This window comes from Corythoichthys intestinalis, chromosome 13 (genome assembly GCF_030265065.1).
Source record: "Corythoichthys intestinalis isolate RoL2023-P3 chromosome 13, ASM3026506v1, whole genome shotgun sequence".
NCBI lineage: Eukaryota > Metazoa > Chordata > Actinopteri > Syngnathiformes > Syngnathidae > Corythoichthys > Corythoichthys intestinalis.
Window position 1 is genome coordinate 46,060,296 of NC_080407.1, and position 17,542 is coordinate 46,077,837.

The window sequence follows — 17,542 nt, forward strand, 5'->3', positions numbered from 1 at the left end:
GAGTGCTTGTCCGAGACTGGCAATTCCATACTTTTTGCTAGGGGTTGTATACACTAGCCGTCCATTCATTGCCCCAAGAATAATAAAATCAAAGACAACAAGCTTTGGAGATTAAACTGACTTGATGGTGTGTGTGTCTTCTATTGTGTTTGTTCTATTGCTGATGAAAACAACTTATAAGAGAGCAGCAGGCTTGATCAGAACATGACAAGTGGGGACATCAGAAATGTGACATTTTTATTGAAAGCAAAGGATTTTAAAAGGTACAAATAGTTTTCTTCACTCTTCCAGCTCAACAAGTTTCTTTAGCTCCACCTTCAGGGTCTGGTCGTCATCGTCCTCATAGTCTTCCTCTACCTGGATGCCGTCCATGGTCTTTTGCAGGTCTTCCTTGATGCGGTTGAGCTCCAGGAGCCCGTCCTGCAGGTCCTTGCAAACCTCTCGGATCTTAGCGGCAAATTCCGTTTTGGCGCCCTTCTTCAACTCCCTCGAGTCCTTGGCCAAGAAGAAGAGGTCGAGCGCAAGGAAGAGTCCGGACATGACTCCTGTGGTGACGCTCATGACCTGGACGGCTTTGGCGGCGCCGCCCGCAACGCTCAGAATCTGCACGGTGCTAACAAGGCTCTCCGCGTTGACCACCAGAGCCTTACCAGCCCGCCCGCCCTCCTTCATGACATGTTTGATGTTCTGGTTCAAATACTTCTGGGAGATACTCTTAGTGTAGCGCTCAAAGTTCCACTCCTCCAGAGTCTCCATCCCTTCCTGGCGGCGAAGAAAGCATAGTGTGGAGCTAACCAACTTCTGACACCAGTAAATATAGAAAGCTCCCTTTGAGCATTACCACCATATCCAACTACTGTAAATTTCGGACTATAAGGCGCACCTGACTATTAGCCGCCACCCACCAAATTTAACACGAAAACAGCATTCCTTCATAGATAAGCCACACTGGACTATAAACCGCAACTGTCCTCACCATATTATGGGATATTTACACCAAAAAATATTAACCGGTAACACTTTATTTGACAGCGGCATCATACGACTGTCATAAGACCAAATGAACCCCCATGAAGCTTTGAACCAAATGGCTGCAAAGCTTCATTGTTTCAAGAAGCTTCATTTGGCCATCAATGCTCCGACAGTCAAACTCTACTCCCACCTGCTGTCAACACTATTGTCATCAACATGCCTTCTAGCATGCATTGCAGCGCTACAGATGTAAATATCAACCAAAATTCATGTTATATGCTAAATATTTCTTCAGTTACTGTTCCAGTTGTTTCACTGATTGCTAGTTTTGGTATCAACTTTTATTTCACAGTGGCGCCATAAGACTGTCATAAGACCAAATGATCCACCATGAAGCTTCGAACTCATTGGCTTCAAAGCTTCATTGCTTCAAGAAGTTTCATTTGGCCATCACTGCTCCCTTGGAGGAGACAAACTCTGCTGCCTCCTGCTGTAAACACTGTTTTTGTCCAACATGCCTCCTAGCATGCATTTTAGCGCTACAGATGTAAATAACAATCAAAATTCAGGCTATATGCTAATTATTTCTTCAGTAACTGTTCTGGTCATTTCATTAATTGACAGTTATGGTATTTAAGAACATGTTATTTGACAGTGGAGCCATACTACTGTCATAAGACCAAATGAACCACCATGAAGCTTTGAATATATTGGCTGCAAAGATTTATTGCTTCAAGAAGCTTCATTTGGCCATCACTGCTCCCTTAGGGGAGACTGTCAAACTCTGCTTCCCCCTGCTGTCAAGACTGTTGTTGCCCAACACGCCTCCTAGCATGCATTGCAGCGCTACAGATGAAAATGACAATCAAAATTCATGTTCTGTGCTGATTATTTCTTCAGTTACTGTTCCAGTTGTTTCATTTGTTTGGGAACACGTTATTTGACAGAGGCGCCATTAGACTGTCATAATACCAAATGAACCACCATGAAGCTTTGAACCAATTGGCTGCAAAACTTCATTTCTTCGATAAGCTTCATTTGGCGATCACTGCTCCCTTGGGGGAGACAGTCAAACTCTGATCCCACCTGCTGTCAACACTGTTGTTGTCCAACAGGCCTCCTAGCATGCATTGCAGCACTACAGATGAAAATGACAATCAAAATTCATGTTCTGTGCTGATTAATTCTTCAGTTACTGTTCCAGTTGTTTCATTAATTGCTAGTTATGGTATTTGGGAACACCTTATTTGACAGAGGTGCCACACGTCTGTCATAAGACCAAATGAACCACCATGAAGCTTTGAACCGATTGGCTGCAAAGCTTCATTGCTTCAATAAGCTTCATTTGGCCATCACTGCTCCCTTGGGGGAGACAGTCAAACTCTGCTCTCACCTGCTGTCAACACTGTTGTTGTCCAACAGGCCTCCTAGCATGCATTGCAGCGCTACAGATTTAAATAACAATCATAATTCATGCTATATATTTCTTCAGTTACTATTCCAGTTGTTTCATTTATTGCTAGTTTTGGTATTTAGTAACACTATGTGACAGTAGCGCCATACGACTGATTGGACAATCATTATCATGACATGACATTGTCATGAGCATTAATGAATGCTTATAACATATGTCATTTAGTGTTTTCTGGCAAATTATCTCACTTTTGAATGGATGTAAAATATCTGAGCTGGGTATAAATGGAGTTAGTGACATGGTATGCCTGATGACACTTAATGACATCTGTCAGAAGCATTCAGTAATGCCCATGATAGTGTCATGTCATATTTATGACGGTCTTTTGACAGTCTTATGATGCCATTGTCAAAAAGTGTTACCAAATACCATAACTAGCAAGTAATGAAACAACTGGGGCAGTAACTGAAGAGATAATTAGCACAGAACATGAATTTTGTCTGAAAATTATGGTACTCAGAGCGTTACCTGTAAGAACTCCAGACAGTCCTTGATGTCACTCATCTCCTCCTGGTAGCCCTGGATCATTTTCTCCACTTTCTTGCGGTCCGTCTTAGAATGCACCGTGTCGGTGATGTTGGCGGAGGCGGAGGTCACGCCGCCCGCCGTGGCCACGCTGATACCCACAGCCGTCACAATGAGGGACGTCCCGGCCGTGAACGGGGCCAGGATGAGTCCAGTGATGGTGGTAACTGAGCCGGCCACGCCCGCCACGCTCCCGCCCACGCTAGCCGACAACGTCTTCTTGTGGAACTCGTCGGCGGAGTCGGCCAGCGCCAGGAGCTCCAGGATGCGCTGCTGGAGCGAGGCGCCACGCCGGTTGAACAGAGCCACGAACAGCCGCGCCGCCATGAACACACGGTCAGCCGCTTCTTCCACAACCCTGACACCCCAAGATTGAGCAATATGAATCCACCCTCCCTACCTCAGCTTTGGACCAATCCAAACCTGAATTAAGTTGCTGACAAGCTCATGCGAGCATTTGTTTCTTTAAAGAACAGCAGGGAAGCCAAGAAGTTAACTTACTCTTCAGATGAGTGGTTGAGGACACTCTCGTTCCACTCGTTCCAGCCTTAGTAAGAAGAAGACAGTGAGCATATTTGCCTGCCGTGGAACACGCATGCTGTACGTACCGTCGGCTGTTCTCCACCAAGTTAGGAGTCCTCCTTCATCCTGCAAAAAAAAAAAGCACTTTGGGTTTTTCCCATTCCATGGAGTCCACGTGTTTAAATCAAATATTTCAAACCTCCAGAGGGTCCAAGTCATTTGACTCCTGGAGCGAAGGTAAGTCGACCATCTCAAGGGTTTGGACCTCCACCTCCTACCGTACGGGTTTAAAAACAGGAACCCAGGAGAACAGAAAGGAGAACTAGAGGATTTCTAGAAAGTTTGGGATTCTTGTCCTTACCTGAGGCAGTGTCCCAGATTCCTGTGGAGTCCGACAGAACGCAATTGAGCTATTAATGCAGCCCGGAAGACAAAGCAATACAGTTGACTCGTACCTTTGCACCAGAACCAAAGAGGGCAGCGGGAAGAATTCTTTTGATTCTAAAGGTCTGAAAGAGAATTTTTGTTTTTACAAGCAGCACAAAAGTGACATTGGTTAAATGCCAATCAAACCTTCATTCGTATCTTTGGCTTTTCATTTGTTCGACTTTTCAGATCAGCGCCGTCATCATCGTGTAAACTCTCAGTGTTGGCCTGCCAGAACGACATCGAAAGTCACTCAACATTGGTCTCTTGGAGGGGAAATGAAGCTTAGCAGAGCGAACTTGACAATTGGCCTATCTTCATTAGCTTAAAAAAACAAAGAAAACCTCTTGCGGCTTTGTGGATAGGTTGTTCGTGTCAGTCGGATTTTCTCGGTCAGAGGAGACATCGGGCTGGAGAGGTTGCGCGTCCTAATCAAATAGACCACGTTAAAATCAACAGGTGGTTTTCCAAATGACTGTAGTCCTTTACCTTTGATTGCCAGGATTTGAACGGGTTGACCTTCTGGATGGCACGAACAATTGTTCCGGGGTTCTAAAATGAAGACAAAATCAGGGAGACGGTGAGAACCAAAAGTGGTATTTGCCACGTGGCAAAAAATGCCACATGGCAAAATCCATTTTGTCACATACCAAAAAAAAAAAAAAAAAAAAATGCCTCATGTCAAATTCCATTTTGCCATGTGGCAAAAAATATGCTATATGGCCAAATCCATTTTGTCACATACCCCAAAAAAAAATGCCACGTGGCCAAAAAAATGCCACATGTCAAAATCCATTTTGCCACGTGGCAAAAAAAATGCCACATGTCAAAATCCATTTTCCCACATACCAAAAAAAAAAAAAAATGCCACGTGGCAAAAAAAAAATGCCACATGGCAAAATCCATTTTGGTGCATGGCAAAAAATGCCACATGTCAAAATCCATTTTGCCACGTTGGAAAAAAATGCCACATGTCAAAATCCATTTTGCCAAGTGGCAAAAAAAAAAAAAAAATGCCACGTCAAAATCCATTTTGCCAAGTGGCAAAAAAAAAATGCCACATGTCAAAATTCATTTTCAATTTTAAACACTACTCGTCATATCGTACAGCACTACTTCGGGGGTGTGCATAGACAGGTCCTAAATCTATGCTTAAAACTTTCTTAAAAGAAAGTACATACTTATATTTTGGGGTGTTTTACACCTATTTCACCCGCTTTAACCCCTCCGGTTATTTTTGTTTGTTTGTTTTCATTGTACAACAACGTAAAAAAAAATGCCACATGTCAAAATCCATTTTGACACTAGGAAAATAAAAATGCCACATCTCAAAATCCATTTTGCCACGTAGCAAAAAAAAAAATTCACACGTGAAAATCCATTTTGCCACATGGCAAAAAAAAAAAAAAAAAAAAGCCACTATGTCAAATCCATTTTGCTACATACCAAAAAAAAAAAGCCACGTCTAAATCCATTTAGCCACGTGGCTAATAAAAATGCCACATGTCAAAATCCATTTTGCCACGTGGCAAATACCACTTTAAAGTAAATCACATTACAAGCAAGACTCTGAACATTTACTTGTTTTCCATCCTGTTCTTTCTCCGAAGACTCAATCTGAAGGTCCCTCTTTGCCACCTGAAGCAGAGTCCACTTTTGGTCAACAGTTGGAGAGTTTCATGTTTGGGGGAGGTCGCACCTGTCCTGAAGACTTAAATGGGTTGACTTTCTGAATCATTCCTTTCAGCATGTTAGGATTCTGTAGAGTAAAAGCAAGCAAAGAATTTCACCACAAGAGGGTATTGTTGCTTCATTCACCTTGTGGTTTTTAGGTGTTAGTCTCAGTCAAGGACAAGAGTGTCATAATTTTACCATGACTATAAGCCGCCACCCACCAAATTTGATACGAAAACGGCATTTATTCATAGATAAGCCGCACTAGACAATAAGCCGCAGCTGTCCTCACTGTAGTATGGGATACCTAGACAGCGGCATCATAAGAATGTCATAAGACCAAATGAACCACTATGAAGCTTTGAACCAGTTGGCTGCAAAGCTTTATTGCTTCATTTGGCCAGCACTGCTCCCTTGGAGGAGACAAACTCTGCTGCCACCTGCAGTCAACACTGCTGTTGTCCAACATTCCTCCTAGCATGCATTGCAGCGCTACAGATGTAAATAACAATCAAAATTCATGTTGTGTGCTAATTATTCCTTCAGTTACTGTTCCAGTTATTTCATTAATTGCTAGGTGTAGTATTTGATAACTTTGGTAGCTTCATCAAGCTTCATTTGGCCGTCAGTGGTCCCTTGGGGGAGACAGTCAACCTCTGCTGCCACCTGCTGTCAACACTGTTGTTGTCCAACATGCCTCATCAATCAACAAAAGCCGCAGGATTCAAAATGTGGGGAAAAAAGTAGCGTTTTATAGTCCGGAAATTAAGCGTTTCCAACCTGCGTGGATTCAGTTCCAGGTTCCGACGAGTTCGAAGTGACTGTGGAAGGCGTCTGTGGGAAAGGACGGGTTATTAAAAAGGATAAAAACAAGTCACTTATTTTGCTTTACCTGCGACAAAGCTTTGAAGGGGTTGACTTTCTGCATCACGCCCATCACTTGAGTCCTCTGCAAAGTAAACATGCCAATGCATCACTCATGTTTAGTTGGTTTCATTTGGCCTGAACAAAAACTGCGCACACCTTGGACTTGGGGTTACTTGTGGATTCGTTGTTGATTCCCTGCAAGTAATTCAGTTCAGTAAAAATCGCAGAGGTCAGGCCAGCATGTCAGTGTTTTCATGTCAACACTAACCTCACTCCCGACTGCATTCTGTTCAGTCAGGCTGCATGTGACGGTATTCGCTGGCTCCTGTTGAATGGCTGAATGAAAGCCTGTTCCAGGGGCGCCCCAACCATGCCTGAAACATCCCTACCTGTTTGCTGGGCCTCGGTGGGAGCGCCGGGGGGCCCTTTTCTTTCCCGAACATGTTCATGCTAAAACATTCAAGTGTTCCAACAACAGACGCATAATTTAGTATTGGCACCCCTGCAATTCTGTCAGATAATGCTCAATTTCTCCCAGAAAATGATTGCAATTACACATGCTTTGGTAGTAATATCTTCATTCATTTTGCTTGCAATTAAAAACCACAAAAGAGAATGGAATTTTCTTTTTTAATCATTTTCATTTTACACAAAACTCCAAAAATTGGCCAGACAAAAGTATTGGCACCCTTTGAAAAATCATGTGATGCCTCTGCAATTTGTGTAATTAACAGCACCTGTTACTTACCTGTGGCATATTACAGGTGGTGGCAGTAATTAAATCACTTTCAGCCAGTTAAAATGGATTAAAGTTGACTCAACCGCTGTCTTGTGTAGCTATACCACATTGGGCATGGAGAAAAGAAAGACCTAAGGACTGTCTGAGGACTTGAGAAGCAAAATTGTGAGGAAGCATGGGCAATCTCAAGGCTACAAGTCCATCTCCAAAGACCTGAATGTTCCTGCGTCTACCGTGCGCAGTGTCATTAATAGGTGTAAAGCCCACGGCACTGTGGCTAACCTCCCTAGATGTGTACGGAAAAGAAAACTTGACGAACGAAAGATTGTGGGGATGGTGGATAAAGAACCTCCACAAGTTCAAGCTGTCCTGCAGTCTGAGGGTACAACAGTGTCAACCCGTAATATCGGTCAGCATCTGAATAAAAAGGGACTCTATAGTGGGATACCCAGGAAGACCACACTTCTGAGCCGGAGACATAAAAAAGCAGGCTGGAGCAAGTCAAAACTTACCTGAGAAAGGCAAAAACGTTTTGGAAGAATGTTCTCTGGTCAGATGAGACAAAAGTAGAGCTTTTTGGAAAAAGGCATCAAAATAGTGTTTACAGGAAAAAAAACGAGGCCTTCAAAGAAAAGAACACAGTCATGGTGGAGGTTCCCTGATATTTTGGGGTTGCTTTGCTGCCTCTGGCACTGGACTGCTTGACAGTGTGCATGGCATTATGAAGTCTGAAGACTACCAACAAATTTTGCAGCATAATGTAGGGCCAGTGTTAGAAAGCTGGGTCTCCCTTAGAGGTCATGGGTCTTCCAGCAGGACAATGACCCAAAAAAATACTTCAGAAAGCATTAGAAAATGGTTTGACAGAAAGCACTGAAGACTTCTAAAGTTGCCAGCAATGAGTCCAGACCTGAATCCCATAGAACACCTATGGAGAGATCAAAGTGGCAGTTTGGAACAGGCATCCTTCAAATCTCAGTGACCTGGAGAAGCTGACCAAAGAAGAATGTTCTAAAATTCCAGCAGAGCATTGTAAGAAACTCATTGGAGGAGACCGGAAGCGGTTGTTCGCAGTTATTTTAAAGGTTGTGTTACCAAGTACTGTATTAGACTGAGTGTGCCAATACTTTTGTCCGGCCCATTTTTGGAGTTTTGTGTAAAATGATAATGATTGAAAAATTTTTTTTTCATTCCCTTTTGTATTTTTTTCATTGCAAGCAAAATAAAATGAAGGTATTAGTACCGAAGCATTTGTAATTGCAATCATTTTCTGCATTATCTGACAGAATTACAGGGGTGCCAATACTTATGGCCAGCACTGTAGGATTAAATTACAATCACAAAACAACCACGCTCAACTTGAGACCCGTGTTTAGGTTTCAAGAACATTTAGGGATTTTAGAGACCTTATTCAGTGACTGCTCCCAGGCAGAAATGGCAGTTTGTGTACGTGTTTAGCATTAGACCAATTGAAATAACGCCATTACGTTTTTATCTTTCTAGTCAACACTTACTAGCTAAAATTAGCAAGTCAATCATTTGTGTGAAGGTCAGCTTACCTTAGACGACTGCCGCAAATGTCACAACTGGTAAACTCCAAAACGCTTCTCGCAGGGAGAGAAAACACGACAAACCGGTTTAGCAAAAGGTGAGCAACGTGTTAAAGAGGGAAGTTCATTGAGTGTCCTGTTTCACGGTCAATTCCTTGGCAAACAAAGACAACATGTATCACTGGGCTTTTTTCCCCCCTCCAAAATCAAACAAGCTGGCACCAATAGGCTTAACTGGGACGAGCTCATGTGCTGGTTGGTTGCTAATCAGTCATTGGCGCATAAAAACTGAGATTTTTGTACTGAATATGTCTAGTTTTTAAACAATTATGTGAAATTTGATCCTTTCCCACAGTGTTTGGAAATCACTGGCTTATCTGGCTAAGCCGCCAACTACGCACTTGAAAAGTTTTTAAGTTAGCTTCACACACAGCTAATTTAATTGTGCTAGCTACTACAAAGTAAACACAGTACATGTAGCAAAGCATCACCGTGGCTAAGGACGAACAAAAAAACAGTTAAAGATCACTCTGGATACATTTACAGTCATGATTTTAATTCACTTACAGACTTGCATAAAGTTTAGACAAAACATCTTATCAAAGTCAAAACTAGCCCACCCTGCCCTCTACATGTTCTTAGGTTTGGAGATGACGCCGTCCGGGTAGCGTTCCTTGAAGCGGGCCACCACCTCTGGATCGAGGAGATGAATTCCATCAAGCTGGTTACCGAGCGTGACCCTACCAAGAAGGTGAAATTAGCGTAGCACAGATGGTGTGTGAAGATGTATCACAGCTTACCAGTTAGGTTGGACGTTGTGCGGTCGACCAAACAGCTCGATCTTCCTGGTTCCTGGCGAGAGTCTTTCGATCATTCCGTAGATCTCGTCCGGTTTGTGACTGGTGGATCGAACCTGATAGGGAGGGAACGCGCTGACTACGTGATGTTCTTGATAGGGCTGCAGCTTTCGATTATTTTAGTAGTCGATTAATCGATGAACTAGTTAATTCAAATAATAGAGTAATCGGATAAGGAACGTAGAAAATCGAAATGCCTGAGCTGAGCCTCAAACGGTATAAAAAAAAAAGGGGGGATCTAAGTACAACAAAAGAACAATTGGCTAACTTCCATAGTAAAAGTCCGCTAGCTTAAATGCTACAAAACGCTCACTTTTTTTTTTTTTTTAACAATGCTTTTAACAAATGGTTCAAACACATATTCCAACAAAAAACAGCAAAATATACCAATAAACTAAAACATTAGCTAACAAAAACTTATGTTGGTCGTAACAGGGAGCAGCTGGATTCAGCTATGTGAAATGAGTCATGTCATATTCACTGTCACCACTAGAGGGCAGTGTATCCGCTCCAAATCGATAAAAACTTTTAAAACAAACCATTACAACGCCACTTTAATTACCGTAAGTTTCGCACACCTGACTATAAGCCGCCACCCACCAAATTTGACACAAAAGCAGCATTTGTTCACAGATGAGCCGCACTGGACTATAAGCCGCAGATGTCCTCACTGTATTATGAGATATTTACACCAAAAGCTATCATCCGGTAGCAATTTATTTGACAGCAGAATCATAAGTTTGTCATACGACCAAATGAACCACCATGAAGCTTTAAACCAGTTGGCTGCAAAGCTTCGCTGCTTCAAGAAGCTTCAATTTGGCCATCATGATTCTCTTGTGGGACACAAACTCTGCTGCCACCTGCCGTCAACACTGTTGTCATCCAACATGCCTCCTAGCTTGTATTGCAGAGCTACAGATGTAAATAACAAATCAAAATTCATGTTCTGAGCCAATTATTTCTTCAGTTACTGTTCTAGTTGTTTCATTCATTTTTATTTATAGAATTTGGTCACACTTTCTTATTTTTCAGTGGCGCCATAAGACTGCCTTAAGACCAAATGAACTACCATGAAGCTTTGAACCAATTGGCTGCAAAGCTTCATGGTGGTTCATTGCTTCAACTTGGCAATCATTTCTCTTCTGGGAGACCGTCAACCTCTGCTGCCACCTAACGTCAACACTGTTGTCGTCCAACATGCCTCCTAGCATGTATTGCAGCACTACAGATGTAAATAACAAATCAAAATTCATGTTCTGTGCTGATTATTTCTTCTGTTACTGTTCTAGTTGTTTTATTCATTGCTAGTTATGGAATTTGGTAACACTTTTACCGTGGCGCCATAAAACTGTCATAAGACCAAATGAACCACCATGAAGCTTTGAACCAATTGGCTGCAAAGCTTCATGGTGGTTCATTTGGTCATAGCTTCAAGAAGCTTCAATTTGGCCACCACTGTTCTCTTTTGGGAGACAGTCAACTTCTGCTGCCACCTGCTGTCAACACCGCTGTCGTCCAAAATGCCTCCTCGCTTGTATTGCAGCGTTACAGATGTAAATAAATCAAAATTCATGTTCTGTGCTAATTATTTCTTCCCTTACTGTTCTAGTTGTTTCATTCATTGCTAGTTATGGAATTTGGTCACACTTTATTTTACAGTGGCGCTATAAGACTGTCATAAGACCAAATGAAGCTTTGCAGCCAATTGGTTCAAAGCTTCATGGTGGTTCATAGCTTCAAGAAGATTCAATTTGGCCATCACTGTTGTTTTGCGGGAAACAGGCAACCTCTGCTGCCACCTGCCATCAACACTGTTTTCGTCCAACAAGCCTTCTAGCTTGCATTGTAGCGCTACAGATGTAAATAACATAAAAATTCATGTCCTGTGCTAATTATTTCTTCAGTTACTGTTCTAGTTGTTTCATTCATTGCTACTTATGGAATTTGGTAACACCTTATTTGACACTGGTGCCATAAAACTGTCATTAGACCATCATTATTATGACATGACACTGCCATGAGCATTAAATGAATGCTTATGACAAATGTCATTTTGTGTCATCCGGCAAATTATCTCCCTTTTGAACGGAAAAGATCTGAGCTGGACATGAATGGAGTTAGTGACATAATTTGCTGGTTGGCACTTAATGACATCATCGTGTCATAATTATTACGGTCTTATTGCAGTCTTATGACGCCGCTGTCAAATAAAGTCTTACCCATTAAGCAAAATAAATCAACAAATAAGCCGCACTGGACTATAAACTGCAGGATTCAAAATGGGGGGAAAAAAGTAGCGGCTTATAGTGCTAAAATTACAGTAAAAGAATACTCGAAGCAGTAAAATTTAATTAGAATCTTTTTTTCTAATCGAATTATTCAAGTTAATCGAGTAATCGTTGCGGCGGGGCTGGCGCCTCTTTACCTCAGCTACGATGACGTCGCAGTCCAAGCCTCTGTTGAATCCCTGAGGGTTACCTTTGACGCCCACCTGGAGACAGACATGTTTAGAACAAGGATGCGTAACGGAAGAAAAATGTTGACGCACCAGGCAGTGTTCCTTCCCGTGGTTCAGCCAATGTCCCGTTCTTCCTGTGCGGATGATTCTCTGAAGTTGGTTGGTCTTCACCCAGATGATTTCATCGACACGTTCATAGCTGACGTGGCGAGGAATTGATTCAGGCGCTTTGCGACTCCACACAAGACATGGTGACGGTGCCACTTACCCCCACAGACTGAGACACTCCCTGCCCAACTCCATTGCCCTGCGAGAAAAAAGTTGAGGCGACCTAGCCAGAGAACCTTTACAATCGTGGTCGCGTTTACCTGCCAGTGACCCAGAGGAAGAGGAAGCCATTATCCTGGAGAACAGGAATGTTGAGCTTCCTCATCTCGTCGTCAGTCAACGTCCCGTAAGGCAGCTCCATGTGGATGTCCCAGGGCGGGTCGGCCATCACCACGGCAAACTTGCCCAGGACGGAAACATCCAAGTAGCGGATGTCGCAGCAGATCCACTGAGCGGGGAAGAGCTTGCCGACGTTGCTGTCCGAGTCCCCGCCACAAAGCCCCAGCTCGGCCGTCCCGGGCTGGACCCCCGCCGGGCTCCCTTCGGCTTCCGGGGGACTGTCGATCTCGTAGTGGACGTACTTGCAGGTGTCCATGTGGAAACACGTGTTGAGAAAGGAACAGTCGCCCAGGTTCTCGTCCGTGTGGTTGTTGATGATGCGGCTGGGAGAGAACCGAGAGGAGGTAAGTGAGAGCCCGTAGTGTGCAAAGAAAGCCGAGCGCGGGACAACGGAACCCACCGGAAGTGGAGCTTGGTGCAGGGTTGAGGCGTATCGGCCGAACGGACGCACTCCTCTTTGGTCCCGTGGTCGCAAAACTCCTGTACTTGAGCGCGGCCCCGCGAGCGGAACTTCTCCACGATGGATTGCTCCTTGGCCGTGCTGGCGTTGAGCAGCTCCAGGATTTCTCGGCTCACCTACGCAAAGACCACCCATAGACTTCATTACATATTGACGTGACACTTCGTCATTCTTTGCGTCACGCCTTATCAGAGGGGGCCGAGCTTCATTTAGTATAGTCAGGCGAAGAACTACGAAAGCTGTACCGCATGCAAACAGGAAGGATTGTCTCAGGTGTGATTTGTTTAAGGATTTAAGGTAAATATTATATTTATATACAAAGAATTCAGTGATTGAAGCATTTATTCGCAGGAATTTTCTCCTTTGTTTACACATGGAGGCAGCTAATTTTCGTAACAGACTAGCCTCAATGTTGGCAATATTTACGCGAAATAAATGCTACTTGCCTATTTTTTTGTTGTTGTTGCTTTTAACCAAGAATTGAGATTGTTTTGCGTCCATATTTATAAAGAATTCAGGGATTTAAGCATTTTTTCACAAGAATTTTCACCAGAAAAGCTCTGTTTATGTCAGGCGGCCGCTAGCCTCATTCGCTAACAGAGTAGCATTGTACTTCGACATATATACGTAAAATAAACTAACTGCACGGTTTCTTTGCTTTTAACCAAGAATCGAGACCGTTTTACGTTCATATCTACAAAGAATTCAGGGATTTAAGCATTTATTCACAAGAGTTTTCACCAGAAAAGTTCTTCTTACGTCAGGCGGCCGCTAGCCTCATTCGCTAACAGAGTAGCATTGTACTTCGACATATATATGTAAAATAAACGCTAACTGCACAGTTTCTTTGCTAAGAATCGAAACTGTTTTACGTCCATATCTATAAAGAATTCAGGGATTTAAGCATTTATTCACAAGAATTTTTGCAAGAAAAGCTGTTTACGTCAGGCGGCCGCGAGCCTCATTCGCTAACAGAGTAGCATTGTACTTCGACATATATACGTAAAATAAACTCTAACTGCACGGTTTATTTGCTTTTAACCAAGAATCGAGGCCGTTTTACGTTCATATCTACAAAGAATTCAGGGATTTAAGCATTTATTCACAAGAGTTTTCACCAGAAAAGTTCTTCTTACGTCAGGCGGCCGCTAGCCTCATTCGCTAACAGAGTAGCATTGTACTTCGACATATATATGTAAAATAAACGCTAACTGCACAGTTTCTTTGCTAAGAATCGAAACTGTTTTACGTCCATATCTATAAAGAATTCAGGGATTTAAGCATTTATTCACAAGAATTTTTGCAAGAAAAGCTATTTACGTCAGGCGGCCGCGAGCCTCATTCGCTAATAGAGTAGCATTGTACTTCGACATATATACGTAAAATAAACGCTAACTGCACGGTTTCTTTGCTTTTAACCAGGAATCGAGACCGTTTTACGTCCATATCTATAAAGAATTCAGTGATTTAAGCATTTATTCATAAGAATTTTCGCCAGAAAAGCTCTGTTTACGTCAGGCGGCCGTTAGCCTCATTCGCTAACAGAGTAGCATGCACTTTGACATGAATACGTAAAATAAACACTAACTGCACAGTTTCTTTGCCAAGAATCGAAACCGTTTTACGTCCATATCTATAAAGAATTCAGTGATTTAAGCATTTATTCATAAGAATTTTCGCCAGAAAAGCTGTTTACGTCAGGCGGCCGCTAGCCTCATTCGCTAACAGAGTAGCATTGTACTTCGACATATGTACGTGAAATAAACGCTAACTGCACGGTTTCTTTGCTTTTAAACAAAAATTTAGACTGTTTTACGTCAATATCTATGAAGAATTAGGGAATTTAGGAATTTATTCACAAGATTTTTAGCCAGAAAACTCTGTTTACATCAGGCGGCCTCTTGCCTCATTCGTTAACAGTTTATAATGTATAATGATAATAAAGGGCTATTGTATTCTATAGTAAGTTGTGATTGTATATAGAATTTATTAATAATCTATTTAAATATTATTTAAAATTGATTCTGCATGCTTTCCCCAAGTTTCTAATGTTAAAAATGAGTGATATCAGCTTTTGAAAACTTGCAGAAAATGAAAAAAAAAAATGAAGTTGCTATTTCGGTCAAAAACTTATGTGATATGTTAAATACTGCTATTGATCCTGAAAATATAAGTGATTATCTCTGAGTTTGGCGATTTTTGTGCATCTAGTGTAATTTTACATACATTACATAGCCATTTAAAGTTGTGTTATACTTCTATAAAAAATAATCAAGATTTTAATAGGGAACGACTTTGAAGTTTTTGATGCCGCTGCTCATGAAGACTCACATATGGCTAAGGTAGGTGCCTGTTTTGGTTTTACGTCGGTAGCAGCTTTGGTTTTGAAAATATTTGAAGTTTTTGAAAATAGGCCCCATACGAATTGGCCCGTTTCCCGTTTCATGTCAATAGGTTATGAAGTCTATGGACCGCCGTGGGCATCGGGAAGTAACTGACTACAAGGAGATACGGAGAGTCTCGTCTGACCTTCTTGCTCTGTTGTTCTTTCGTGGACTGCTGGTTGAGGAGGCTTTCGATTTCCATGTCCAAGTGAGACGATTGGCTTTTCCCGCTTCTGCCCTTCTTGTCAGCGCCGCTCCCTGACACGCAGGGCGGCCCCGACATCTGCCGAGATGACGCCGGCAGAACAGAGGGGACGGCGGTGGGTCGGGGAGGTGAAGCGGCCCCTTGCGACGAGGGCGAGAAGCCCGGACTTCTGGTGTGCTGGGATTGCTCCTCTATTTTTCTCTTGACTCCTGTCCGTGGTGCGCCGGCGCCCGATCCGATCATAGCCCAGAGTTTGGTGTGATCCACCGCGACCACCACAGTCGTACACGACGAGGATAAAGCCGACTGCCGGACTTCGATGAGTTCCTGGGCGGAGAACTTCAGCAAGAGACTCTGTATGCATCCGTGAGCGATGGCAGTCTCCGACTGTGAACGAGACCGGAGAAATGAGGACCGCGTCAGTCATGTTGTATTCTGCTCAACTCACTCCGTTGAGTTCTTTGGTGATGGCGAGGGAGTCCTTGGGAAGAGAGAGACTCAGATCTGACAAATAGGCCAGCATCCTTTTCTCCAGCTCGGGGTCCGGAGGTTTCTCAGTTTCCTCCCGCGTGCCACACGGCGCTGATGCTACCGGGCTGTCGCTTCTGGATAATGAAACGTCTGCACTTGCGCCAACCTCTGACACACATAAGTAATCAATGAAGACTAAACAAACTATTCAAGCACCCACATTTAGCTTGTTACATTACTTTGATATGAATTTCTACTAAATTTCCAGGGAAAATATGTGTTTTGTCAGTGAGGGAATTGCGTCTTACCGGCTGCCAGAGGTGTCGACGGTTCTTTCCGCCGCCGCTGGAGCCGTTCTCGCAGGGAGTCCAGCTGCTTCTTATGCGCCTGGATGTCGCTCCATGTGTCCGACATGGTTTCCTGAATCAAAAAGGCGCGTTTTGTCGTAAAAAAACACATAAATCCAACAAAAAAAAAGGACGCAACGTTTCTTCACCTTACTATGAAGGGTGATAGCTGCAAACGCTATTCAGCCTCGTAGGTGCACAATGTTCAGTGTAGTGTAGTAGCGGTTATTGTGAACGAAAATTGAAAATGTAAAAACGAGGATGGAGAGTAGATTCTTTAAGTCACAGGATGGAGAACTCTGGTATTTCCCAAAAAGAACTGGTCAGAAATGTGCCTTTTCTAAAGGTTGCCTGACTCAGAGTAGCATTTTAGTTCGCGGCTTTTGCGCCGCATATTACGTCACATCTTTTTTATGCGGGCGACCAAAAGTGACGTAAATATGCAGCGACCAGAAGTGACGTAGCTTGTCTGTGCCGATCAATTCCTTTTTTTTTTATTAACAACACGGCAGAATGAACTATACAAACACAAAAATAGAAAATAAAACAAAAAAAACGAAAGAAAAAAAACTAATAATACTATAAGCAACACAAAAAAAACCACAAAAAGTCACAGCTTTTCACAAAATTTTTTTTTCCGCTTTCCTTTTGATTTTAACAGATTTATGTAGCATACCGTTTCATTGTGGAAGTGAGAAAAAGATGGCAACAGCTTGAACTTCTATTTGTGTAGAATTTCAACAAAAAAAGTAGATTAATAATAAAATATCTTCCTGATTTTTTAAATAAAAACAAAAAAACTACATTTTCCCCATTTTAGCTTGAAGTCCACATGTAGATTCCTGTCAACAAACTTACAAAAATCTTTCCAAAATTTGTTGGAAAACGAACAAGTCTAAACAAGGTGCTGAACTGTTTCTGGATGATCTCCACAGAACGAACAGTTCGTGTCGATCAATTTGTTATCGAAATGCTACCTCCACAAATGTGTTTAAATTTTTTTTTTTTTTAAAACGTGTGAATAGTTGAATGACTGCATTACTCGTAGTTTTATTTTGGGATATATTTTGAATGTTTTCACCCCCTGGCATGTTTTAGTTCTTTTCAGTATGTATAGCGAATTGCTCACCTTATTAACATGAGTGAACAAAGTATATTTCC

General features: G+C 42.5%; 2 protein-coding genes across 2 annotated transcripts; both read right to left on the minus strand.

Annotated features, from left to right (window-relative positions):
* Positions 1-198: 198 nt before the first annotated feature.
* LOC130928454 (uncharacterized) lies at positions 199-8,976 on the minus strand. Its single transcript, XM_057855063.1, has 18 exons — positions 8,759-8,976; positions 6,850-6,910; positions 6,729-6,785; positions 6,617-6,655; positions 6,486-6,542; positions 6,374-6,427; positions 5,619-5,678; positions 5,501-5,557; positions 4,409-4,471; positions 4,264-4,347; positions 4,067-4,147; positions 3,949-4,002; positions 3,855-3,875; positions 3,693-3,767; positions 3,580-3,619; positions 3,473-3,518; positions 2,915-3,329; positions 199-762 (listed from the first exon to the last, which is right to left on the minus strand). Exons 2-18 carry the CDS (start codon positions 6,907-6,909, stop codon positions 280-282), a joined length of 1,746 nt encoding a protein of 581 aa, XP_057711046.1. The 5' UTR covers position 6,910; positions 8,759-8,976; the 3' UTR covers positions 199-279.
* A 314-nt stretch (positions 8,977-9,290) lies between these two features.
* On the minus strand, positions 9,291-16,817 carry mettl3 (methyltransferase like 3). Its single transcript, XM_057855062.1, has 11 exons — positions 16,531-16,817; positions 16,343-16,454; positions 16,012-16,202; positions 15,504-15,950; positions 12,915-13,090; positions 12,436-12,837; positions 12,336-12,374; positions 12,158-12,266; positions 12,035-12,100; positions 9,550-9,662; positions 9,291-9,489 (listed from the first exon to the last, which is right to left on the minus strand). Exons 2-11 carry the CDS (start codon positions 16,446-16,448, stop codon positions 9,378-9,380), a joined length of 1,761 nt encoding a protein of 586 aa, XP_057711045.1. The 5' UTR covers positions 16,449-16,454; positions 16,531-16,817; the 3' UTR covers positions 9,291-9,377.
* Between the last annotated feature and the right edge of the window lie 725 nt (positions 16,818-17,542).

Bases quoted from the DNA above. Each gene is read 5' to 3' on its own strand.
- mettl3 (XM_057855062.1), bottom strand. From the start codon at position 16,448: ATGTCGGACACATGGAGCGACATCCAGGCGCATAAGAAGCAGCTGGAC. The intron at 15,951-16,011 runs GTGAGTTGAGCA...TCTCGTTCACAG, and splicing joins TCACCAAAGAACTCAACGGA to TCGGAGACTGCCATCGCTCA. The intron at 9,490-9,549 runs GTAAGCTGTGAT...CCTTCTTGGTAG, and splicing joins CACAACGTCCAACCTAACTG to GGTCACGCTCGGTAACCAGC.
- LOC130928454 (XM_057855063.1), bottom strand. From the start codon at position 6,909: ATGAACATGTTCGGGAAAGAAAAGGGCCCCCCGGCGCTCCCACCGAGG. The intron at 5,558-5,618 runs GTGCGACCTCCC...ACTCTGCTTCAG, and splicing joins CATTTAAGTCTTCAGGACAG to GTGGCAAAGAGGGACCTTCA. The intron at 4,472-5,500 runs GTAAATGTTCAG...TCTTCATTTTAG, and splicing joins AAGAACAGGATGGAAAACAA to AACCCCGGAACAATTGTTCG.